This window comes from Notamacropus eugenii, chromosome 1 (genome assembly GCF_028372415.1).
Source record: "Notamacropus eugenii isolate mMacEug1 chromosome 1, mMacEug1.pri_v2, whole genome shotgun sequence".
In the NCBI taxonomy this organism is placed as follows: Eukaryota; Metazoa; Chordata; class Mammalia; order Diprotodontia; family Macropodidae; genus Notamacropus; species Notamacropus eugenii.
Genome location: NC_092872.1, coordinates 643,455,886 through 643,475,345, shown reverse-complemented (window position 1 = coordinate 643,475,345; position 19,460 = coordinate 643,455,886). Strand labels below are relative to the sequence as shown.

The 19,460-nt window shown below is 34.2% G+C and overlaps 1 protein-coding gene across 7 annotated transcripts in view; it reads right to left on the bottom strand.

The window, feature by feature from the left end:
* Nucleotides 1–19,460, bottom strand: part of USP34 (ubiquitin specific peptidase 34) — a 312,662-nt gene that overhangs the window by 201,379 nt on the left and 91,823 nt on the right. For all 7 annotated transcript variants that reach the window (XM_072635468.1, XM_072635471.1, XM_072635470.1 and 4 more), the window contains 3 exons: nt 8,564–8,631; nt 6,105–6,297; nt 5,228–5,289 (listed from right to left, as the gene is read on the bottom strand). In XM_072635468.1, coding sequence (XP_072491569.1) covers nt 5,228–5,289; nt 6,105–6,297; nt 8,564–8,631 — 323 coding nt within the window. The remainder of the gene's footprint in view (nt 1–5,227; nt 5,290–6,104; nt 6,298–8,563; nt 8,632–19,460) is intronic.

The following is a 19,460-nucleotide window of genomic DNA, read 5'->3' as shown; positions in this document are numbered from 1 at the left end:
AGAACTGTAAAATTACCTGATTTCACTGATGTATTTAGCTTAAAAGGTCCTCAATGAAACCTGAGCCTAAGAGAAAAAAAAAATCCAAAAAGTATTTCCTTCAGTTCCTGAAGTCAGACTGTCCCTAAAGGATAACAATAACTTCATGAAAAAAGTAGAATAAGTCCTATCTCCTTTCCATATACATGAGAAATTTGCAAGAAGTGCCGTGTGGCTCTTGTATAAAATCTTATTAAAAGAAAATAATATCCCAAAAAGGTCAAAGGAAAAGGATAAAAGATCCATTGTTATTCACGTACTTAATTCTACAATATTAGTCAACAGTTCCTACTATGAAGATACAGAAAATATTTTCCATTTTCTCCTTGGAAGCCTTTATACATGTTTTGAATATTTCATAATTTTTTACTCAATTTTTAACATGATCTTGAAATCTGATGACAAATCCAGAGGCATAAAATAAAATAGCTACAGTATGGCAAAAAAATCATAAAATCTTGAAAAGTTTGGAGATTAATTCATTCTTTAATTTAGCTAAAACAAACTAAGAATGATCAATTAAAAGATTACATAAATTTGCATAAGAATGGAATGCCTATGGTATCCATATAAAATTAGAAAAGGTACAGAGATTAGCAGCGACAAAAAAATTAGAGCAGGGTCTAAGTAATGAAACATAAAATTTAAAAGTACAAAAAAGTAGTTAAAACCAGCTTTTTGGGTTTAAAAATAATTTCAAGATTACCATATACAATGACTGATAAGTGCTGAAGGTATATTATTTTGGAATACTCTGCTCAAATTTGACCTACATAGCATTTCAAATAGAAAGACTGGGAAATATACACTATCATAACAAGATCATTAAAATGTCACATTTTAGACCTACATCAGTCACCTTGCTAAAAGGCGCGTTAAATACCCTAGAAACTTTTTATACTATACTGTTGACAATCTCTTCAATTTCGTTTGGATATTTTGCTTTTTCAAAATTTAAAATCAATTTTTTCTAAAGTGCTTAGAAGCTCTGTAAGAAGTATTACACAAAATCTTTTAGCAATGTTATATTTTAGACATTTGACAATTACCAGTAAAAATCTCTGGATAAAATGTTAACATTACACATTTCCCTCTATTCTACTGTTATTCAAGAATGAAGAATTTGAAGTATACAAGGGAAAAGATTTAGCATTCCTAATGTTAAATATTTTGTATTTTTAATTCATTCTTCTGTGGCTAAGAAATTTCAGTACAAGTAAATTTTCAAGAAAAATCATAGGAGGAAGAAAATATATGTCAGCAACTGAGCTAAAGGTACAGTAAGAAGTATCACAGAAAGGCTACACCACTGCCAAACTCTGTTGCCACCAACACAAACCTTTTAACTTTTTTTAACAATTTTACAATTTAACAATTTTAAAAATTAACTATAACTTTTATATATACTTTATATACGTTACCATGTTATATACAGCAAGGTGGCAAAGTGGTGGCACATGCACTCAGCTTCTTTCCTCACCTGTACAATGGGGACAATAATAGCTTCTATCTCCTAGACAAGGATCAAATGAAATAATATATGTAAAGTGCTTTATGGACTCAAGCACTATTATTATAAATGTCAGCTATTTGTTATTATTGCTATTATTATTTGATCCTCACAATAACACTGTAAGAAAGGTACTATTGTTATCCCCATTTAACAGCTGAAGAAAATAAGACTGAGATTAACCAAATCATCTGGGGTCACATACCAAGTAAGTATCCAAGCCTTGAATTTTCTGGTCCTTAGTCAAGCATTCTACTTGTTATGTTACTGCTGTTGAGTCCTTTCAGCTTTTCCTAACTCTCCATGACCCCATTGGGGGTTTCCTTGGCAAAAATACTGGAGTAGTTTGCCACTTCCTTCTCCAACTCATGAAGAGCTGAGGCAAACACGACTGAGTGACTTGCCCAGGGTCATATAGCTATATAATATAGCTAATAAATATCTGAGGTTGGGTTTTTTTTTTAAACTCATAAAGATGAGACTTCCTGATTCCAAGCTATTGCTCTATCCACTGAGCCACCTAGCTACCCCTATGACCACTAATACTGGTTTAAATTTAAGAAACAAAACAACCTAAAGGTTCTTTAACCAGTCTAAACATTTAAGAATCATTAATGAATAAAAGAGAGTGTGGAGAGGAAAGAAATTTATAAAGCTGCAGATTAAACAATGGAAAGAATGGAGACTACTAGAAGTTTTAAAGACAAACATATGAAACAAAATAGCCTTACATGTCAATCAGTCACATAATATCAAGTTAACAGTTTCTACCCAAGAGGCAACTGAACCGTCATTTTAATAAGATTTTTTTACATAAATGGTCATGAGTTATAAACATAAGGATACTGCAAGAATGTTTACTAAGTTTGAGTTAAATGTTCCTTTCTGCCACCCCCTCCCCCTCCTTCTTTCCCCATAATCTTGGACACTACACAATACACGGTATATTTTTAACTTCTTAACTGTAACTTGGAAAGTTTTAGGCTTCTGCATCTTTCCATGCACACAAAATCTCTGATCCCAAAGTCCAGTAAATAAATGCCTATAGAATCTTCTCCCAGTATACAACTCTCTCAATTCAAGGTGTCAGATAATCAGTCAACCAACAAGCATTTGTCTACTGAATGCCAGGTATTACACTATTCTGATACAAAGAAAAACATGAACACACAAAAAGCTTAAGGAGCTTATGGTCCATCCAAGGGAGACAATATATTCACATAAGTCTGTGAAATACATACAATATAAATATAAAATTATCTTATATAATATAATGAAGTAACATCTAGAGGGATAAGGAAAGGTTTTATGCAGAAACACCCATACTGAGTTTTAAAGGTAGGTAGGGATGCTAATAGGTAAGTAAGGAGTGCACTATATGGAGGAGGGGACAACCAAAACAAAAGGGTAGAGAGATGAGAGGTAGTATGTGTATGTAGGAAATAGGCAGTCCAGTTCAAGTAGATGGTTGAGTGTGTGAAAGGAAGTAATATAAAAGGCTGGAAAGATAAGGCTGGAGTTAGGTATTGAAAAGTTTCAAAGATTTCAAAAAGAATTTTTATTTGATTCTAGAAGTAACAGGGAGCCAACAAAGTTTATTGAGCAAGGGAAGGCTATGGTCAGGCTTGTACTTTAAGAACAACACTTTGGCAGCTGAATGGAGGCCATAATAATTATAAGTTATCCTCTTGAAGGACAAACCATTATAATTCCTTGATATGCAGAGACTAACAATCTCAGTCAATTCTCCTTGCAATTTCTATTCCAAAACCTGCATCTCAAAATATGGATCAATTTTAACCAAACAAAACATTCTTTTATTCTTTTTATTTTATTTATTACAAAGTATCTACTATATAATTCTCCCTTTTTGAACACTTTCTGAAGTGGGCTAATACATGAGTAAGATATTAATATATTTATAACCCTTTAACAGTTAAAATTTTATTATTTTAATCCTTACTTAATTGTTCATTATTTATGATAATCATGTCCTCATTTTAGAAATAAACAGAATTCCTTGACATCTAAAAACATCATTCCTTGATATTTCTTTCAGGAAAAACTGACATGGGCTGAATGTTTATCTATAATACTACATTAGGGGCTGAATTAATGAGGGAAAAGAGAAAAGTGAGAATAGTCTATGTAGTTACATGTGGATTTAAACAACAGTTTAGATATAAGGTGAAAGTACCAACTAGAAAGAGTATAATCTTTTCTTGGAAACTAACTTTTAATAAGTTATTTCCAAGACTATATATAGAACAAATACAGCTAATATAAGCATCTTATAAAATTTATATGAACACTGCAAACTTTAAATTTCTTTCTCCAATGTTTTTTCTGCTTTTTATAGCCAGGAGAGCATATGTGAATTTATTAAGACAACAGAACTAAAGTTGATTCAAGCAATAATTGCTTTGCAGAAAACTAGGAAAAACATTTTACATCAAGTATCTCTGACAAAGGCCTCATTTCTCAAATATACAGAGAACTGAATCAAATTTATAAGAATACAAGCCACTCCCCAGATGATAAATGGTCAAAGTAGACAAACAGGCAGTTTTCAGACAAAGAAATCAAAGCTATCTATAATCATATGAAAAAATGCGCTAAATCACTATTGATGAGAGAAAGGAAAATGAACAACTCAGGCACACACCTATCAGACTGGCTAATATGACAAAAAAGGAAAATGATAAATGTTGGAGGGGATGTGAAACTGGGACAGTAATGCACACTACTGGTGAAATTATGTACTGATTCAACCATTCTGTAGAGCAATTTGGAATTATGCCCAAAAGGCTATAAAATTGTGGATACCTTTCATCCAACAATACCACTGGCTATGTCTGTATCCCAAAGAGGTTTTTTTTTAAAGGGTGGGGAGAGAAGAGTACTTATTTGTACAAAAATATTTATGAGAGCTTTCTGTGCTGGTTAGGAATTAAAAATTGAGATGTCCATCAATTGGAGAAGGGCTCAACAAGTTGAGGTACATGATTGTGATGAAATATTACTATGCTATATATAAGATAAGCAGGATGATTTCAGAAAAACCAAGAAAGACTTGATGAACTGATGAACTGATACAAAGTGAAGTGAGCAGAATCAGGAGAATACTATACACACTAACAAAAATTTTGCATGATGAAGAACTGTGAATGACTTGGCTATTCACAGCAATACAATGATACAAGACAATCCCAAAGGACTCAGGATGAAAGATGCTATCCAACTGCAAAGAAAGGATTGATGTTGTTCGAATGCAGACTGAAGCATGCTATTTTTAACTTTCTTTTTTGTTCCTCTTCACAAAATGACTAATATGGAAATATTTTACATGATTGCACATGAATAACCTATATCAGATTGCTCACCATCTCAGGGCAGAGGGCGATGGAGAGAGGGACAGAATTTGAAACTCAAAAATTTTTTTTAAATATTAAAAAAGTTTTACACGTAATTGGGAAAATAAAATATTGTTTAAAAATATTAATTGATTTGAAGGATTTCTAACTTAAAGTATGCTATGAAGCCTCAAAACAATTACAATAGTTAGTCGCTCCAATCTGTCATCACTGAAATATCTAGAATCACAAAAGACCATATTAGGAGACTCGACTGACTACAATGCACCTGTGCAGAAGTACGCAAAATAATATTCTTACTTACGTTTCTGTATCTGAAACTAAAGATTCATTATTGCACACATCATTGAAGGTGTGAAGCTGATTCTGTGATTAGAAAAAAGAAATATCACTTCAAAATCCAACCAAGAATATCTTCCTACCTCATTTTTTATTAGCAGTGATAAGAAATTAAGCCATGTTAACATTTAGAAAGTAAAATAACAATAACATCATTAAAAATAAAACAGGTATATACACATGCAATTGTCCCACACACTACAATTTCATTGATTATAGCATTGAAACAATTTGAGAAGCCAACAGAAACACTGAAAAAGTTAAGTAAAATTTTCAATAACATTTTATCCTTAGTTTATCAACAATAAAAAATAAATTCAGAAATGTTGGCAATTATCAATTTTTTTAAAAAACTAACATCTATTAAGAAAATTTGAAACCAAAACATGCTTAATAAATTTTATTTGGAAAACTATCTGATAATATTTTACAACCTCTCCAAATGTTTTTAAAAGGAGCTTATCAGTAAAAAAAGTCAATATAATAGATGAAAACATTTCTCAAGAAAAAAATCTAAATATTCATTAGTATTTTAATCCATCACAAATCTTATACGTCAAATTCTCTAGGCAAAAAATGTATAATAGAACTAGGTGAATCAGGTGAATCAAATCTATACCAGCTTAGATATAATATTCCTATAAGTTACTGAATGTATTTAATGCTTCTTTTGCTTGCATTACACTCAATAATAAAACAATTATAGCAAATAACAACAGTAAATAAATTATAATAAATAATTTTAAAAGATAATAAAGAATTGAGTGAATTTCAATAATTTCTAACCTAGGCAAACCAAAATTTATCCAAAATAAAATACTAAAAAAATACATGCAACTTACTGTTATTTGACTTAGTCCAGCCAACCTCATTGTCAACGTGGGTGACATAAAGTATTTAAATGCAAGATCAAGGCTTTCTTTATCAAAGCATAAGGCTGTATCCAATGGTTCTTTCACTGTGCTCCACATTAAATCAGCCATGTTTCTAGCAGCACTCTGTCTTAAGTCCTGGTCAGAAAGTTTGCATAAATACCTGAAATAATTAAAAAGAAAGATAAAAAGAAACCCCAAAAAGGCAGATATATAGATTCTACTTCAATCTTTAAAATATTCAAAAATAAAAATTCTATATACTTCCTATAAAACTAGAGTACTTCAAACTAATGTAATAAATATAAATAGCATATACATATTATAATGCAAATAACGTTAAGAGAAAGTGGGGGGTGGAGAATGGGGAAGGGAATCAAACAAAAAATCAGATTTGTAACCAAAGTCTAAGTAAATAATGACAATCTACAAATGATACACAGTCCAAAAATGTCTTTTCATGATGATTTGATAAGCAAAAAGGAATGAAACCTGAATCTTAGATAACAGAACACTGAATAGACCAATTTAATCTACAGATTTCTCAGGGTAAAATGTGTGCACTTTGGTAATGATTCTTTTCTTTCCCTGATTTTCAAAAAACACGTTGACTAAGAATTTCATACATGTTGCTACTTTGTAAATGCTGATGCTTGAAAAGAGGAGGAACACCTAATGGAAATATGGTAACAAAACTCCAAAATACAACTTTATTATTTTTACTATAAGGTAATTTTGTTAAAATGACTACACTTAATATTTACAGTCCTAGTCTATAAGAGCCAGAGATGATAATCATGAAACAATCAAACAATCATGATCTCTAAGTGAAAAAAAAATTTACATTCAACATCTGCGTGGGAAGGAGGACAAAATACTCACCTCACCCTCATCCTTTTGCTTTTCCAAACTAATAGAGAATTTTATGTTTTAATAGGTGGTTTAGAAATTTATATGGATTGTCAATTGGTTGCAATATTTAAGGAAGTTTTAAAGTAAATTTCTATCTGATAAAAGGCCAAAAAATAAGTAAACAGATTAGCTCTTTTCTTCCCCCTTACCCCCAATCAAATCATTTGATCAAGGAGAAAAAAAAAGCACACTGGGAAGTAAAACTAAGAAAACTATCAGGGAATAACTGAGTAGCAAAATGTCACAGGAGCATAATATTGAGAGATAGACTAACAAATGCTTGTTGAAAATACTATTAAATACAAAACCTCAAATCACATATAAAAAAATGGAAGCCAAAGAGGTTAAGTGATTGGCTCAAATGATTAGCACTAAACAGAGAAACCACTATCTAGGGAGAATGAATTGAGCATGGAAGAAACAGGAGTGTGGTGGGTAAAGTGTGGTATATGAATGCAGAAAGACAGTTTAAATTCCACCTCTGGCACTTCTTACTAATCACATTCTTAGTCAACAGAAGAACAAGGAAGAAAAAGCTAGGTGGTCCTAAGCTGATAACCTCTATATGCCTCAGGCAACTCCTAAGACTTATCTTTAAGTCAATATCTACTAAAGTTAAAGTAACAGTTAAAGCATATAGATCATGGAATTAAAAAGTTGGCAAAGACTTGGACTCTGATTATAGATATTGAAAACTGAGGTACTAAGATAGAGGTCAAAACACACAGTTGCTAGCGGAGTTACTGTACTGGCAACTATATTGAACAGAAAAATCTGACTCCTTTACTTGGATTTATAGGAACCTAGGAGCTAATTTGGTGTGAACATCAGCTAAGTAAAAATTAGTAACCAGGATGATTGGAATTCAATTCAGCTGCACATTATCAAATAGCTCTGTTCTAGCACCAGTCTGGGACAGCTGTCTTCATAATGGGCTGATGAACTTACTATTATGTATCAGAGAAAATAAATGAACAATTAATAAAGCTAAGAGAAATATGGCAAAGCTGGGATACCAGGTACATAAGCAAGAAAGATTCCCTCACAACACTACAAGCTATTATGGTTCAAAAAAATTTGGGAGACAAAGAACTTCAATTCAATTCATTACTGGTGCTTAATAATTAGATATGACCATGAGTAAGCCCCAGGTCAAATTTTAGTGTCTCATTTTCCTCATCTCTAAAATTAGATTAAACTAGACAACTAAGGCCTGTTTCATCTCTAAATCTATGATCCTATACTCCCTTTCAGCAGGACATAGCATCCAATACAAGCAATCTCCCCCTTCAACACAAAAAACCTGGTTTCCATTAGGAAAAAAGTTGCTAAAAAAGGTTCTAAAGATAATTTTAAGAAAACTTAGCAACAAAAGCAACATGGAAGTGATGATGGAATCTGAGTCCATAACTACAAAAAAATTGGGAACTTTCCAGCTCTTAGGTAAAGCTGTAACTGTTCATATGTGATATAAATATTAAATCAATACATTTTGTTACTCAAAAATATAAACTTACCTGATAACATAGGTCCTAAATGGAATAATATGCTGCATGACAGCAGGTATATGCAGCCATATTCTAATCTATGTAAAAAAAAAAAAAAAGGATATTATTTTCTACATAAACACATAATAATGATTAAAAGCAAACAATCACATACAAAACCAAAGAGGTTTGGTGTCTTGCCACACTGACATATTTAAATTGTATATTCTACAGAATATGAGAGGCAACATGATAGAGAGCACATATATACATGTACATTTACACATGTATATGTATTATACATGTGTACATGTGTGTGTGCATGCGCAATACATCTGAGAACAAATCATTTAACCACCTGGTGTTCTAGAAGACAATAAACAGCAAAGAAAGTGATGAGCCTCACTGAAAGTGGGAGTTTCTTCATTAGAGAGCTCTTTATACCAATGTAATCAAAGGTCCTGTTCCTATCCCTCATTTTAAAGGATAAATGAAACTATTATATGCATAGTAGCTCTTTGTTTTAAAAAATTACTATTTTACAAACAACTAGCTATGATTTTTGTTGGTAGGCAACACATGTATTTCATATATAAGGAAAGCCAATTCAAATACAAACTCCTCTGGCTCACAATCTTGGCTACCATCTACCTTTCCAGGCTTACTGAACGTTACTTACTCTTCTCTCCTTTTACCTATGTCTGAATTCAAAATGACCCTTCTTTCTCTTTCTCCTATACGGCATTCCATAACCTGTCTATATACATATGCACAGACTGACTCCATGCTCAGAAAAAATTCACCCCTCACCTTCACATAGTAGAATTCCTGGCTTCTTTCAAGTCTCAATTTAGGTACCTGCCACCTCCTACAAGGGAATCAAAATCCCAGTCTGAAAATTAGTAATCTCTCCTCTTTCGCAAAAAGTTGTAGTGGTTGATTAAGTATAATCAGCAAGCATTTACAAAGGTCTATGCCAAGCACTGGTGATTGGATCAAGCACAAGCTACTAATTCAAAGAAAAGCAAAATCAAATTAAACTCTAGCAAGGGTGGGGAACCTGGGGCCTAAAAGTTACATGTGGCTCTCTAGGTCTTCAAATACAGCCCTGTATTAAGAGAATTTGTTCTGTGAATTTTGGATTCAGTCAAAGATCTGTACTTGAGGACCTAGACAGCTATATGTGGCCTCAAGGTCCCAGGCTCCCCATCCCAGCTTCTAAGGAGAGGAAGGGGAAGAAAACTGATTATGTATGTATGTATGTGCATGTAAGGTTAATGTAAGGTTAATGGTAGGTGGGGGGAAGAACTAAAGATCTTCCCCACCCATTAATAGGCCTCAGACACCTTCTGTTCATTTCTAATGAGGCACAGCGTCTTGAAGGTTGTGCCCTCCAGCCCTGAAAAGAGGATATATACTCTGAGGTGAGATTTAGCTTTGCGGCTTATTTGTTGGAAGAAGGTTCTTGTGCCAGATGAGACCCTGGGCAGCCTTTTAAGAAGGCCAGCTTTGAAAACCCAGATGTTGATGCTTCTGTCTCTGGTTGGTCTTTCTGTTTGTAATTTCTGTTTGCATTTTCTCTGAAGTTCAGGGTACTATTTCCCCTGAAGTAAGGGAATGATACATGTGCTTGATTAAAGTAGATTGTTGACCTCTGAAAAGTTGCTTTCCTTTTAGAAAAGCAGATCTAAGAACTTGCACAGCAGGCCCTCCTGTGTATGCCGGATCCTTGCTGATACAGTACATAGGAGACACCCTCCACACACACACAGACACAGAGACACACACAGACACAGAGACACACTCTCTCTCTCTGAAGGAAGCCTTGAACAGGAAAGCAGTTAGCAACTAGGGACAAGGGCAACATGCAAGAAGAGGTGATTTACCTAATCTTAAACAAAGGTAGGGATTCTAAAAAGGTACAGATTAGGGGAAGAAAAGCATTTCAGGCTTGAGGAAGAGCCAATGAAGATGACAGATGAACTACTTAGTCTGGGAGGAACAAAAAGTAGGCTATTACTGCCAGACCACAGGGTCCAGAAAGGGGGACTGTATGAAAAGTCTGAAAAGACAGGAAGGAGTCTGGCTGTGAATAGCTTTAATGGGCAAAGAAAGAAGTTCATATATCATCTTGGATATAATAGGGAACCATGGAAGTTTAAGTAAGTATTACAGAAGCAATATTTTCAGGGTGCTTGACATGTAGTATAGGATAGCTTTTCCTCTGTTACCCAGGAAAAACCTTCTAAATAAGCTATCCCATCTCCTCCAAAAGGCTTCCCCTTCTCATTCCCACTCCATTATCTCCAATTTCTTCCTCTCTACTTACTCCTCTACTTCCTACAAACATGCCCAATTCTCAAAAAACTCTCGTTTGATCATTACCTTCCTACTAACTATTGTCCTATATCCCCTTCCACCCTTTGCGGCTAAACTCCTTGAGAAGGCCTCCACAATAGGTGCCTCCACTTCCTCTCTAAATTTTTAACTCACTACAATTTTGCTTCTGATCTCATCATTCTACTGGAACTGCTCTCTCCAAAGTTACCAATGATTACCAATTGCCAAATACAATGTTCTTTTCTTAATCCTTATTCTTCTTGACCTCTCTGAAGGCACACTCTTCTCCTAAATAATCTTTTCGCTCTAGGTTCCCAGTATTCACTCCACTATTTAATCTCCTTTGCTGAACACTAATCCAGGTCACTCTTTAACTTTAGGTGTCCTGGACCTCACTTCTATCCTTCCTGTTTTATCACTTCGCTAGATGATCTGATTAGCTGGTGTGGATTTAATTACCATCTCAATGCAGATAATTCTCAAATCTACAAATCTTGTCCTAACCACTCTTCTGACCTCCCATCTCACATCTCCAACTGCTTTTCAGACATATCAAAACTAATATCCAGAAGACAACTTAAACTCAACATGTTCACAAGTGAACTCACCCTTCCACAAAACAATTCTCACTCCTCCAAACTTCCCTATTTACTGTCAGAGTATCATCATGCTTCCAGCTCCCCAGGTTCACATTCTAAGTGTCATCTTTGGCTTCATTATTTCTCATTCCCAATTATCAGCCAAGGCCTATAAATTTCATTCACAACATCTCTCAAATATATTCCCTTCTCTCCACTAAAAGGGCCACACTCTGATACAGGTAATACAAAATTCTATTTGGCATTAAACATTTTTCATAACCTACCCCCTTCTACTTTTCCAGTCTTCTTACACCTCACTTTCCATCACATTCTTTCATTCAGTGACACTGAAGGACACTGATTGAAAATCTGGTGTCCTCTCTATATATCCTGGCTTAATAATTTTCCTCTTGTACAGCTAAATAAAAATTTTTAACTTCTGAATGATGTAGTAAGAGTCTCTTCTGTTCCAATATCAGAACTAAAATACCAGAGGACCTGAGCAAGTCAGGCATAACTCACAAAACACGGTCAAAACATATTTTGATAGCTGTACCAACAAACAAGCTTTTACCTTTTTTTTTTCATGCTTCCTGGGTGCCAGGCACTATGCTCAGCACTTGAGGATATAAAAAAAGGTAAAAATGATTGCTGCCTTGATGGAGCACACATTCTAATGTGAGATAAATGTGTAAATAACTAGGTACATACAAACATGGAAGAAAAGATAAGCCATTTTTAAAACGTATCACATGATCAAAATGGCAACCTTTTTTTTTCTTTGAGGGGCTTTCCAGCATACCTCATAAGCCAGGAAGAGCTAACAAACTAACTAAGCAAGTTAGTGTTACTATTAAAACTTATAAGCCTCCCATTATGAAAACCAAAGTCAAATCCAGTAATCAGCTGACAAAACAATATCACACTGGTCCAACTAAGTGCTATATAGAATGTTACTGGCTATGTAACATAACCCACCACTGATGTACAGCTGCATTTCACTCAAAAAACTGAAGCCATAAAAAATTATGCCCTTTGCAATGAGCTCTCCCTTTTCTCCTGTTTTACTCAGGTGTCATTTCTGCAATCTCCTTCACCTCCCTTTCTCTTCAAGCCTCTCTCCTTGACAAGGCAAATTCCTCTAACATGCACAAGTAATCCAATTCCACTGAATCTATTCCAGCAGACTGGGAAAGACTTCACAATTCTTATCAATGGGTTGCCTACTTTGGTTTTAGAGGAATAAAAATAAAATATGCTTACCACCTGCTTTTCAACTGAAACATGGTAAATTAAAAGTATGTCCAATGCTACCTTCTTAAATAGAGAATCTAGGAAGAGTTCTACAATGTCCACTCTCTCCAATAAGAGCCTGGAAAGAGAAGGCCCAGAAGCACTGGATTCTAAACAGTTCCAGAGTTGATGTAATCTTGAGGGAAGATGAGTTTTTAAGAAACAATAATCAAGTCCAGGAGAGTAGCCAAATAGAAAATAATAATTTTCCTTGTTTGTGATGTTATTTGGTACTCATCACGTCTACTTATTTTGTCTCAGAGAAAGCATTCATGACATAAAAACTTGAAGGTACTATACTGTCTGAAAATGTGCCTCATTCCTTAATCCTAAAGTATGCTTTTCTCATTGATTCTCACCATCCTCACCTCTTCCCATCTTTGCCTTGAAGTCACCAAGTATCAAAACACTTTGCTGACTTAATTTGGAGGTTATTAATGAGATTTTCTTTCTTTGTTTTTTGCCTGTGCACATACACCAGTTACTTTATGGACAATAAAGGAATGGGAGAAGGGAATCAAAGAAGAGAGAAAACCATACTGCAATAGTAGTAGGATGCAGATGAACCAAATCTTAGTTTTCTCATTGTGAATGTATTGTTTTCCTGGGGAGCACAGTTTTGGGGTAGAGTTATAGACTCTCTTTTCAGTAAGTGCCTCCTGTCTGATGCTGGAATATATCAATTATATCTTCATCCTCCATTTTCAACTGTGCAGGTATGTCTGTTTCATTGACTGGTTGCCCTTCAAATTGTAATCTGATCTGCCTGACAAACCCTGTCATTCACAATAGGCTTTCATTAGTTTTAGTGGTATGTGCCTCCTAAGCTTAAATTGCACCACTGAACCATCTTGCCCTGCCACCTTCAAATTAATGTGGTTGTTTTCAGTCTTGACTCCTTCCTTTGGCTTTTCATTGGCCATGGTGAGTCCAGGGATCTAATCAGCTGCTGCTTCACAAAAGGGGCACCAGGATGGCCCACTCCAAGGGAACAGGGGTGCGGGTGGGGAGTAAGAGGAGGGGGAAGGGGAGAAAATGAAGCAGCAGGAGGAGGAAGATGATGGTAAGGAAGAGGAGGAGGAAGAGCTATTAATGAGATTTTTTTTCCTAGAATTCTTCTACCTCTTCACCTGCAACTGATACTTAAGTACATATTGTAATGATTTTCATAGTGGTCTGTTAACAAATCTTAAGAATGAATATTGCAAAATGACATGACCAAAGATCCTATTAAATATGTACCATCATCTTTGGACATAGAGTAAAGCAAATTCCACCAGGTCATTTCCTCTCTATGTAACATATATGTATCTATACTTTATGACAGAACTTTTATTAAACCGTTACTATATGCTACGTATTAGGGTCAAAAACATAAGCAAGCAAGTCAGTATCTGTCCTCAAAGACCTTACATACTAAATTTAATATTTACATACCAAAATATAAAAGTCTGGGGGGCAAGGAGTAATGGACTCATGGTATAAGTAAAATAGCATGTATACAGAGGGCCAGGAAGTGGTATGAAAATCTGGTGTCAGATAAGATAAGGAAAAAGCTAATCTATCAATAGATTCATGGATGGAATCCAAGGTTGAGATGGAAAGAGATATGGCATGATGGCCAAAGTGTAGGCAGCATGATGAAGACACTGCTAGGAATTTATCTGCCACTTCCTCCTAATTTCATTTACAATTAAAAGGATAATACCGATATGAACCTACTCCTTAGCAGTATATTTACCTGGTCACTGAACAGGGATCACATGCACAGAGTAGCAACAACCAAATTAAAGTTTATAGATTGAATAAATGCCGTATAACTGTTAGCAAACTTTTTGCTTTCCTACCACTGTGCCACTGTCATTATAAAAGCAGGTAGGAAAATAAACAACAAAAAAAGAAATAACAGGTTCATGATTTATGTCACTAAGCTCATAAAGCAAAACAGATCAACAATTAGAGTAAAGATTTAGGTCTTAAATACAAATGCAGTAGAAGTATCCAAAATTAGTATTTCTGAATGGTACTAAGTGAATAACTTCTAGGTCAATCTCATAAACTACATCTTTTGTGTTCAACCTTTCGTACAATTGTGACTACCTGGGAAACATGAATCTATAAAATGTATTATAGTCAAACTTATTAGTAGTTTCATTAATATCAAAGACAAAAACCTTGAATATAAAATAGATATGAAACATTACATGGTGGGTAAGTCATATATTTGTCAGATAAACATTTAAATAGATTTTTTATGATGACAAATTTAAAATGCTTTTCATATATATTCTTTCCTTTGATCCTTATAATGACCCTGTGACAGTAGTGATTTTTTCCCCTTTTTACTAATGAAGGCAATGATCCCTTAAGTTACGCCCCCACTCCAAAAATAAGGAAGAAAAAAGCTTCCCAAATATATAGTTAATGAATAATAAAGACCAAATTTGAATTTAGGTCTTTTGACTCTATACCATCAACCACCAAAATGCATTTAAAGAACCAACAATGTACCAGACACTGTGCTAGGTACTGGGAATAACTGGAAATAAAAATACAAAGAACGTAACAACCCCTATTCACAAGGCACCTATCTGCTAATGAGGGAGACAAAAAACAGAAGTAGACTGCAGCATAAACATAAAGAAACATATGCAAACACTAAAATTCAAGGTAGTTTGGGAAGGATGGCATTAGCAGACAGAAGTATTAGAAGAGGTTTTATACAGAATATGATGCTTGATCTGTTTCTTAAAGAGAAGGAATGGATGTAGCAAAGATAAGAAGGGAGTACATTTCAGGGATGTGGGATGGTTAATGTAAAAACAAAGAACAGAGAGATGAAGTGTATGTATGAGGAACATAGAAAAGTTTAGTTTGGCTAGACCACAGAGAATAAAAAGGGAGGTAATGTATAATGAGGCTATAAAGACAAGTTGGTCCAAGTTATATCATACTTTAAAAGCTTAACAAATGTGTCCATATTTACTCCAGTGCAAAGGTACAGAGATAGAAGACAGAAAGTCGTCTGTGATGAACAGAGAGAAGACTAGTTTGAATGGATCACAAAATAGGGGAGGGGAGGTTAAATGTTCAAAAAGGATTGAAAGAGAACTTCAGGCAAGTTTGTAAATGGCTTAAAATTTTGCTGCAGAGAGGAGTTTATATTTTAATCCTGGAGGAAATAGGAAGACAGTGATGAAAAGAAGAGTAATAGGGTCAGATCTACATGTAAGGAAAGTCACTTTGGCAACAGTATGTATAATGGATCAGTATGATGAGAACTTGAAAGTAAGGAGACTAAAACACTATTACAATCTAGCAAAAGCTGATGAGGCCCTAAACTAAGGTGGCAGCTTTACGAGTATAGAAAAGGATTTGGGAGAAGTTCCTTCCTATTGTTCAGACTTTTAAAAATATATAGCTTAAAAATTTTTTTTTAAATATATAGCTAAAAAGTCTGGATGAAGTTTATATTTCACAAATAATTTATGAATAAAATTGCTAATTTTCCAAAGAAAGACTTTGCAAATCATAAACAAGGAGATTCATTCATGATACTCTTTTTGCTATGTTTAAGAATAAAAGGGCACACTCAATCAACAAAACACAATCTAGAATAGACAAAGAGAGAAAATAGCTAATGATATTTTGGAATGTATACCAATTATATATGAATTCTTAATAACTTCTGACTTTCATGCAAAAATTAACAAAGTGATGGTTTCATCTTTTGGGGAGGGGGAGAGAGGGCAGAGGAAGCAACTGCTGGCTATTGTGCCTTGGATGTTGGTTATGAGAGAATGCCTGTCTTCAGACCCACTCTTGGCTGACAGACCCCAGTTAGTTGTAGGCAAAAAACAGGTCCCTATTTTTGTAAAGGAGTATCAGCTCTTAGTGATAGAGTGGACAAATTTAACAATAAAATTGTATACACCTTAAGACAAATGTTGCTCTTTGATCTATTTCATGTACTGAAAGTATAAGAAAATCAAAGCATACTGACTGAGAAAATGGTCAATTAAAAAGTATTCTTTAAGCACATAGAATGTGCCAAGGTTTTGGGTTGGATGATAGAGACCAAGAATGAAACAATGCATATTCTCAAGAAACTTTTAATGCAGAGGTATATGGAAGATGGAAGACATGTACATTTATCATACACAGAATAAAAATTAGTTTTAAATATAAATATAATAATTGAGAGAGAGAGAATAATGCTAAAAATGGGGAGGTACTGGCTAGACTTTAGAACTTGAGAATTGAGTCTAGGAATGGGAGATGACCAATACAAAGATCCAGAAACAGGAGAGAGAGTATCATGGGCAAAGATTAAACAAAAGTTTAGAGTGCAGGAAAAGAAATAATATATAATGAGGCTGGAAAGGAACTTATAATAAAGTTTATGTAGTCAACAAGCACTGCAGTACTATGTAAAGTCAGAGAAATTTATATTTTATCCTAGAGGAAACAGAGTGCAACTGGAGTTTATCGTGCAGGAGAGTAAAATGACCACATCTGCAACTATGTGGAAAATGGACTAGAATGGGCAAAGAAATAAGTAAGGGAAACCAATTAAGAGACCGTTGCAATAGTCAATGAGGAGGTCCATGGGCTGCATTCTTTGCTTTAATGGCTTCACTTCTATTTGAGTCTGACGAGAACTAGTCTGGGTGAGTGACAGATAAATGCCTGAAGTAAAGTGGTTGCTAACTTGAGTAGAGAGAAGTGGTAGATGTAAAAGATATTATACAGGAAGAAATGGCATCATTTAGCAACTTGAACTGATTACAAACGTGGACTGAGGGAGAGTGAAGTCAAGGTTACAAACTTGGAAGCCTGGAAGAATGGTAGTATTTTCAATGGAAATAAAGAAATCTAGAAGAGGGGTGGCTTTGGGAATAAAGATAAAATGCACTGCGTTTCAGGTGCTGAATTTGAGATATTTCCAGGACATCAAATTTGACATTCCCAAGAAACAGGCATTACTTATCTGTAAGTGGCAGTGAGGAGACAGACTGAGGTCAGATAAACAGATTTCTGATTCATTTGCAAGGTGTGAATCTCAAAAGCTTCAAAAACTTAGGGCAGAAAATGCTGACTTTAGTAGAGTACTCACTGAGAAGTAACAGAAATTTTTAAAATTAAACTCCACCAAAAACAAACAAACAAAAAACCCCCAACATTTCCCCAGCAGCAAGGAGATGCAATGGATAAGAGTACTGAAACTGAAATCAGGAAACTGGAATTATAAATCCTGCCTCAGACACTCACTAGCTGTATAATCTTGGGCATGTTTTTTAAAGTTTTTCCTCAATTTCCTCATCTGGAAGATGAAAATGATAACATCTAACTCCTATATTTGTTATGGGGATAAAACAACTTTCGTAAAGTGCATCACAAATCTTAATGTGCTATATAAATGTCAATTATTATTATTACTAATTATTTTTAGAGGAAGAAATCCAAGCTATCAATCAACAGTCACATCTATCTACTCCCTACGATTTTTTAAGAGTAACCCTAAACTTGTTTCTTTTGTAGCTTTACACCCATTGATCATTTTGTTCTCTAGGTCCAAAAAAAACCCCCCAATTCTCATCACTCTTTTACATGACATCCCTGCAAATACTTAAACACAGCATCTTTCTGAGTCTTATCTTCTCCACAATAAGCATCCCTAATTCTTTTAACAGATTCTTTTATGATAGATATATGACAACTTTCACCATTCAGTTCACCCTCCTTTTGCTTACCCATGTTCTTCTTAAAATGTGGGGCCTAGACTTGAACACAATATTTTCTTTACAAGATCTGACCAGGAAGAGAACAAAGAGAATATTGCCTTCTTGTTTCTCATAAAACAGCCCAATATTATGCTAGTTTTTTAGCTTCCACAATATGTAACTGTTTCACGTTGAACTTGAAGCTGCCAAACTGTTGTGTAAGCAAGTCTCCCCCACCAACCTGTTATATTCATGAATCTGAGTTTTTGAAACCTATAGTTACAATTATCCTTCCTGTTAATCAGTCACTTAAATATAAATTATCTTATCTAATCAATTAATTTATAAAATTCTTGAAGGCAATTCATCTTTGCATCATAAGTTCCCAGCACAGCCTATATAGTATCTTATCACTGCTTAATAAATAATTGCTGAATTGAATTATTTTGCAAGAGAACTCCAAATAACAATCTGTTGCTTTCTTGAAAGGTCTATTTTCATGAATTTCCCAATCTCCTGAATATTTAGGATTCTAACTAACCAGTATTTCCACCCTGTTCTATTTTTTTAACTATAAGCATAAAAACACATCCCAGGGAAACCAGTTTTCTTGTATTTTGCTTTAAGGTATGGAATTTATTTGTCTCTTTGATAGTCTTCATATATTATTTATTTAGAAAAAACTATTTTATAAAAATGAAATTTGAGAGAAAACGACTGTATACATTCTAAATAATGTCAAGGGAGATGTGGAGATTTTATATATATCTATATACACATATATAGATATATATAAAATAGCATATTTGAAAACTGTTCTTTAAAGTAACCATACTGCCAACATTAAACTTCAACATATAGCTTAAGAAAGCAAGACAACAGATTTCAAAGTACAAGAGATTTTCAATATTTGATGGTCAACTGCTAAGAAATGAACTGAGATTACATCTTATGAATTAAAAACATTAAAGGAAAATAAACATTTTTTCA